General features: G+C 42.9%; 1 protein-coding gene across 2 annotated transcripts in view; it reads left to right on the top strand.

The window, feature by feature from the left end:
• Nucleotides 1–294: 294 nt before the first annotated feature.
• The window catches only part of LOC140741837 (protein FAM107B-like), a 159,800-nt gene continuing 152,369 nt past the window's right edge, over nt 295–7,725 (top strand). The window contains exon 1 of one of the 2 annotated variants that reach the window (XM_073072286.1): nt 295–519. Coding sequence is in view for 1 of the 2 variants with exons in the window: in XM_073072284.1 (XP_072928385.1) it covers nt 496–519 (24 nt within the window). In the remaining variant the exon portion in view is untranslated. The remainder of the gene's footprint in view (nt 520–7,725) is intronic. The other variant, XM_073072284.1, reaches the window with a different exon arrangement.

Genomic DNA, 7,725 nt, shown 5'->3' with positions numbered 1-7,725 from the left:
AAAGGCAGACAGTTCAAAGCTGACATATTCTATGTAAAGCTAACCATTTGCTGTGTGCATCATCGCACTATGTCATGAGCAATTAACATAATCTCCATTCTGTACTAAAGCTTCACAGGGCACACACTTACAGCTTGCTTACAAGCTGTTCACTTCAGACAGAGATACTTCTGTTGATCAGTTGCAGTGATTCTATTTTTTCTTTCTTTTTATTTTGACCTTGTAAAATACTTTCTTTTTGGATTACCCTTCCCAGGTCTTGCCATTTTACTGATTCAGTGAAGTCACGATTGTGTGGAAGAAACCAGAGTTGTCAAGGTGCCAGAGCTGCGTGCTTTCACATCCCCTGCCTGCCTGCTGCAGTCTGCTTCTTTGCAGACTGTGCAGGCAGCTCCTCTTGCAGAAAGAGAACAGCACAGAGTGCCCAAGCTGAAAGGGGTATTGTTCAGCAGGAACTGCAGCAGATCTTGAAGAGGAGTGAGGCAAACCAACAGCATGGGAGCGACACATGGCAAAAAGGTAGTGCTTTGTTCTGAATGTAATGATATACTGTGCATTATGAGAAGAAGGGGCCAGAACTACTGGCAGCTTAGAAAACATTAATAACTTAATTGCATGTTTTATATGCTGTGTGGGAATAATTACCTCTTCTAAAGTTTAAATGTCACCTGCAAAGAAGAACTAGCACATACAGCATTGATGTCTCTAAGTTGCTTCAAAGAGTATTTCAAGTGAATGTTACTAAATGTTAAATGGGATCATGAAGTACAGACGTTATTATGTTTACAATTCCGACTGTTCTTTCTTTCTTCCTGACCTATTTTTTGTACTTTCATTGCCCTAATGGCAGTCTAGATTTGTCCAATGAGTCAGGCTTGGCATAATGCACTATGTGGTTATGTGAAGTGGTCAAGGCCGTGAATAAAGGAACGTTTTGGCTAGAATATTAATATTGTAACATCAGGTCCATACTTGCAAGTCTAATCTCACTGGTCTTATTACGGTAGAGTTCCCTCAACAGTGTGGCTGTTTAAGGCAGGGAAAAATGGAGCAATAGGTCAGGAAGGTCTTTGCAAGGGAAATGTTCTCCTCCGGCCCAGTGGGTCAGTGATAAAGACCCTCTGTCATCATTCACAATGGAGTACAAAAACCTGACTGAAACTTCTGCTTATGATTGCAGTTCAGCCCCAGGTGTAATAGGTGTGACAGGTTACTAGAGAACAGCTTGAGGCTAAGAAACTCTGCTCCAGAGTTAATGCTTTCATTGGGAAAGGAGTGAAAATCCGTTTTAAAAATATCTTCTTTTATCTTGTTTCTCTCTTTACAGTATTGCCATACAAGGCATTTAATTCCTCACACCCTCATGGCCTGCCCATCATTTCCCCCTTGTTTCTCACATCATTCCATTTCATTCCCCCCCCCCTCACCTAGACTCACCTATTATCTGTCAGCTGGTTCTCCTTCCCCTCCTCTACCTTTTCATTCTGGCTTCTTTCCTCTTCCTTTACTGCTCTGATGAAGGTTCTCAGCCCAAAACGTCGGCTGTTCATTTCCTTCCATAGATACTGACCGACTTACTGAGTTCATCCAACATTTTGTTGGTGTTGCTCAAGATTTCCAGCATCTGAAGACTCTCTTCTGTTTTCATTTAAGGTAAAGGATTTGGGATGAGTTTTTTTCCTAAACTGTTGTTTGTGTGTAATTGTGGGCAGTGAGCCTTTCAAGTACTTGGAATATGCAGCAACATTTGAAGCTGTCCTGTCTTCACTTCACCTTGCTCAAGGCCCTGAGGCCTATGCCAATTACACAATCAACATCCCAGCAGAGATAAGCAGACTCTCTTAATAAAATATTTGACCATGTGGGGAGAAGATAACCCTTTAACAAGTCCCGCATGGGAGGCTGGTCAAGAAGGTTCAGTCACTTTGCATTCAAGATAAGGTAGTAAATTGGATTAGACAATGGCTTTGATGAAGGAGCCAGAGAGTGGTAGTAGATGGTTGCCTCTCTGACTGGAGGCCTGTAACTAGTGGGGTGCTTGGTCTATTGTTATTTGTCATCTGTATCAATGATCTGGATGATAATATGGTGAATTGAATCAGCAAATTTGCAGATGACACCAAGATTTGGGGTGTAGTAGACAGCGAGGAAGGCTACCATAGGTTGCAGTGGGATCTGGACCAGCTGGAAGAATGGACTGAAAAATAGCAGATGGAACTTAATGCAGACAAGTGTTAGGTGGTGCAATTTGGTAGGACCAACCAGGGTAGGTTGAAAGGTAGGAGGAGTGCAGTAGAACAAAGGGATCTGTAAATACAAGTCCATAATCCATTGAAAGTGGTGACACAGGTAAACAGGTCATAAAGAAAGCTTTTGGCACTTTGGCCTTCATAAGTCAAAGTACTGAGCACAGGAGGTGGGACATTCTGTCGAAGTTGTATATGATATTGGTGAGGTCTAGTTTGGAGTATTGTGTGCAGTTTTGGTCACCTACCTACTGGAAAGAGGTAAATCAGGTGGAAAGAGTACAGAGAAAGTTTACAAGGATGTTGCCAGGTCTGAAGATCCAGTGTTATAAGGAAAGATTGAATAGGTTAGAACTTTATTCCTTGGAATGTAGAAGATTGAGTGATTTGATAGAGGTATACAAAATTATGAGTGGTATAGCCAGGGTAAATCAAATAGGTTTTTCCCACTGAGGTTGGGTGGATCTACAACCAGAGGTCATGGGTCAAAGGTGAGAAGTTTAAGGGGAACATGAGGGGAAGCTTCTTCACTCGGATGGTCATGAGAGTGTGGAATGAGCTGCCAGCACTAGTGGTGCATGCAAGATCAATTTTGACGTTTAAGCAAAGTTTAGATAGGTACATGGACAGTAGGGATATAAAGAGCTGTGGTCCCAGTGCAGGTTGATGGGAGTAGGCAGTTTAAATGGTTTTTGCATGGACTAGATGGGTCAAAGGGCCTAGTTCTGTACTGTATTTTTCTACGACTCTTTGACTCTATTAGGAAAATTGAACTGGTTTGGGTGCCTTCTTCTAGAAAAGTGTCTGAAGATTTTAATCTTAAGAAACATCTTTTAGATAGTCAAAGATGTTGTTTCTATTTGTATCAGAAACACAACCTTCAGGCTATAACTATAGAGGGGTCACTCATTATTCTAGTTGAAAACTCAGTTAACACTGATTGCCCAGCTACTGTAGAGAATGTGGAAGATACTACCATGAAGACATTCATGCATTTAAAGGAAATTTAATCTGTTGGACCATAAGATATAGGAGCAGACTTAAGCTATTTGGCCCATCAAGTCTGCTCTGCCATATAATTTTCCTCTCAGCCCCATGCTTTTGCCTTCTCCCACCACCCCCCCCCCCCCACCCCCTGAACCCATTCATGCCCTGACCAATCAAGAACTCATGAAAAGGTAAGGATCATAACATTAATCTGACAGGAATGGGTGTCCATAGGTCAGTGTCAATAAGACCAAAGGGACTGATTGTAGACTACAGGAGAGGGAAACCAGAGGTCCATAAGCCAGTAATCATCGGAGGATCAGAGATGGAGAGGATCAGTAACTTTAAATTCCTGGGAGTCACTATCTCAGAGTGCCTGTCCCAGACCCATCATATAAATATTATTGCAAAGAGAGCACGGCAGTGCCTCTGCTTCCTCAGGAGTCTGAAAACCTCGGCAAACTTCAATAGATTTGTGGTGGAAGGCGTGCTGACTGGCTGCATTACGGCCTGGTATGGGAGCACCAATGCCTTTGAATGGAAAATCCTACAAAAGGTAGTGGATTCGGCCCATTACATCATGGGTAAAACCCTCACAATTATTGAGCACATCTAAATGAAACATTGTCGTAGAAAAGCAGCACCCATCATCAAAGATCCTCATCACCCAGGCCAAGCTCTTTTTTTTGCTGCTGACATCAGATGGAAGGTACAGGCGCCCCAGGACTCACACCACTAGGTTCAAGAACCCTTCAACCATCAGGCTCTTGGAACAAAAGGGAATAGCTACACTCATATAAGGACTCTGTAATAGGTTACATTGATGAATGTTATATTGTTGGTCATTGCTATTTATTTATATCTGTTTGCACAGTTTGTTTAGAGTTTACAGTTCCTGATGTTTACAATTTACAGTTACTGTTCTATAGATTTGCTAAATATGCCCGCAGAAAAAGAATCTCCGGGTTGTATGTGGTGACATGTATATACTCTGATAATAAATTTTACTTTGACCTTTGAACTTTGAAGGGGAATGTCAGGAAGCTTGTCAGAGTAAATTGAATGTCCTGCTTCTAAACAATGCATTTCATTGTCTTTGAATTTGGACATTGACTTCAACTCATCTGCTGTTGAATCTGTCATGCAATAGTTTAGTGTCTCCAAGACTTTGCTGAAGCTTTACTGGCTGACTTCCACACCACGTAAACTTCTGCTCATCCTAAACTCTTGTACACCTGTCATCGTAGCTACCCATCATTGACAGCCGGGTTTCACACTCCTTGACAATAAGTGCTGAAGTTCCTATAAGCATCTCAACCTCTCATTGTTCAAAGATGTTCCCTAAAATCTAGTTCTATCATCAAGCTTCTGTTTGTCTATACTAAGATCTCCTTTCAATGCCTGGCCAAAATTTACATTATTTAGCTTTGTGGAAGGAATTATAATCGATGTTTATTTGTTTGTTATTACTGCAGGAGGCAGTGTCTCAGTCTCATAATCTGAAGGTCACGAGATGAAGCCTCACATGGGGCACTGGTTTGCCCTTCAGGGCTCAAGTGTGTAGTAGGTAGTAATATTAATCTGAAACAGTAAATAGTGTTTTGTGTAGTCGTGAGGATTGTACGTGGGTTTTGTTGTGATATTGTAGTTATTTAATGAACTTTAAATATAAAAACATTGGAATGGTTCAGTTCTGCATTGCAGATGATCTTCACTGATCTAGCCATCAGTGATCATGAAGTGCCTTGAGGAAAGAATTAAAGATGAATCTGCATTGTCCTGACTTTCTGTTATGCATTGGTTTAGACATATTTATTTCATGCTTGTTGTGCAAACCAAAAGTATGTTTGTTGCAGATGAAAATTCTGAGATTAACCTAACAATGGTAATTACTTTTTGGTGGTGTTTGCCTTTGGAGACCCTCAGACTCAACATTTGGAAATCGCAGGTTGCAATAATTGTGCATCCAATGAACATCAGCTGCTGAATATTCCACATCAGATTCAGTAACTCCATTTGTCTTCAAAGACTGACAAAAAGCATACATTTCCTGTAAACATTGCCCGCCTTCTGTTACATTTCTTCCCACTGCTGAGTCAAAGAATCACAAAAGCAAAGTCAGTCTTGTTGGTAACAATTTCTATATGCAGGATTAAACACGCCTGAAGTTATGAATTCAGTTTATACTGTGACCAGAAGTGACCAGCTGTAGTTAATTTTGTGCTGATTTCCTGCATCACCTTATATCTAGAATATAGATATGACTTTCTGGAAGAGGTCAAAGCAAGTTGGTGTCACAATAGTTAGAACAGAATCTATTTGGGATTCCGGTCTGCATCAAGCCCGAAGCTAGATGTGAAACTTTCCTTCCTCAGCCAGCTGCAGCACATCCTAAATAACATCAGTTTGGGTCAAATTACTCCATCCTCTAGTGGACATAAATTCACAAAATACAACCGATAATGTTTGCCAAATTGGTAATCTAATTCAGAGAGGCCTCCAGGATGGTGGATGTGATCAATTCAGGCATCATTATCTGAGGCTAGAAATTTAAAATAACTATTGTACAGAAGGTTAGCTTCACACTTGTACCTTCCATGCCTGATAAACAAATGTTTGATATTGTCACTAGTGTTCCAATATCTCATTTTAATGCCTGCAAGCACTGAAAATAAACTAGATTGTGCACTGTTATTTCCTTCCCAACGATCAAGGATCCAGAAAATCATCTGTATTGTGGAACTTTTCTGCAAACCGCTGCATGGGATTTAATAAAATACAGAATTATTTTTATTGCAGGGCTCTTGTGGAGTGTCAGATCTGGTCAGGTACGTCACATTCATGGCATCATTGCATGGAACATCCATTTGTGCAGAGGGGCATCAAATCACTTGCAACAGCTGTTTTGGCATTAACTGCGCAAAACTCGTTTGTGTTTCAGAGGTCCGTTGTCAGTGACGGCCAATCAGGTCTTTCACAAGGTCAGTCTGCTTCTGATCAGCTTAATGGACATGAACCAGTATGTGGCCAGGGGACCTAGTGTGTGGTCCTCTCTACTGAACGACCTCTTGGAGAGTTCCACTCATCCTCACTTTCAGCTACTATCTACCAATCCCTTTGCACCACAACCTTTCTTTCAAGCCACCCAGTCCCAGACCTCATCTGGATCATGATCTCAATCACCCGTCTCCCATTGCCTGAATTGATTCTTGAAATCCTGATCTCTCCTTAATGAAGGTTTGACCTTCTCTTTAGGTCTATCTCACCTGCTATTCAGAGTCCCACTCCTGCTACCTCCCACTGCCAACACAATTCAGGATCCACAATCTGCCCAAACATCAGCTGCCAGTTCAACACAGACATGGAGGAAATGGCTAGATCTGTGCCATTCGAGACTGGTGATCCAGAACTGTACAAGAAGTCCAAGGATGACCTACAGAAAGCTATTTTAAGAGAGAAAGAACAATTCCAACTGAGGTTAGAGATGGAATTGGATGCACGTCAGCTCTGGCAAGGTTTGGAGGTTATTACTTCCTACAAAGCGAAACCTAACATCTTTAATGGCTATGATGCTTCACTCCCATTCGAGCTCAATGTATTTTATGCATGCTCTGAAAAGGAGAATAGAACTACAGCTGTGAGAATCTCTGTGGCATCTGGTGACCCTGTGATCTCTATCTCCGAGACCAATGCGAGGCGTCAGACCCTGATGGTGTACCTGGTAGTGCACCGAAAACCTGGGCCAACCAGCTGGCAGGAATGCTCAAGGATATCTTCAATCTCTCACTGTTGCAGCCTCACTTTCCCACCTGCTTCAAAAGGGCGACGGTCATCCCAGTGCCCAAGAAGTGCAGGATGAGCTGCCTTGACAATTATTGCCCAGAGGCACTCACATCTACTGTGATGAAGTGCTTTCAGAGGTTGGTTAGAGCTAGAATCAACTTCTGCCCAAGTAAAGGCCTGGACCCACTGTAATCTGTCTATCGCCACAATAGGACTACGGTGGATACAGTCTCACTGGCTCTCCACTCGGCCTTGGATCATCTGGCCAATAGCAATACCATAGCCCCGTTATGATCACCATAGCCCCATCAGAAGGTGGCAGACCCGTAATGAAATCCATGGCAACGTGGGACCACGGGCGTCGGGGGACTGGTAGGGGCCGCAGGATCCCAGAGGGCCACAGGTTGGAGGAACGGGATTGGACCCATTGAGAGCAAAGCAACAACGAACTGACGTACATCTGTGATCATGGTGGGCCGCCAGGAACGGCATCACAGAAAATGTGGAGTCTGCTGTGTGCCTGGATGGCCCGAAATGGGTGAGGAGTGGGCCCACAGGAGTGCTTCAGAGCACACGGCCCCCAGCATGTGCATGTGGTTGTCAGGTGTGTTAGCCAGAGTAGGCTCGTCCTGTAGGGGATCCGGTTTTCAAGATTCCAGGCAATCAGGGCAAGGATCTGTGAGGATGGAATGATGAGCTGAGGGCTGAT

Source organism: Hemitrygon akajei, chromosome 19 (genome assembly GCF_048418815.1).
Source record: "Hemitrygon akajei chromosome 19, sHemAka1.3, whole genome shotgun sequence".
NCBI classification, from domain to species: Eukaryota; Metazoa; Chordata; class Chondrichthyes; order Myliobatiformes; family Dasyatidae; genus Hemitrygon; species Hemitrygon akajei.
The sequence above is the reverse complement of the archived record's forward strand: the minus strand, read 5'-3'. Positions and strand labels throughout refer to the sequence as shown.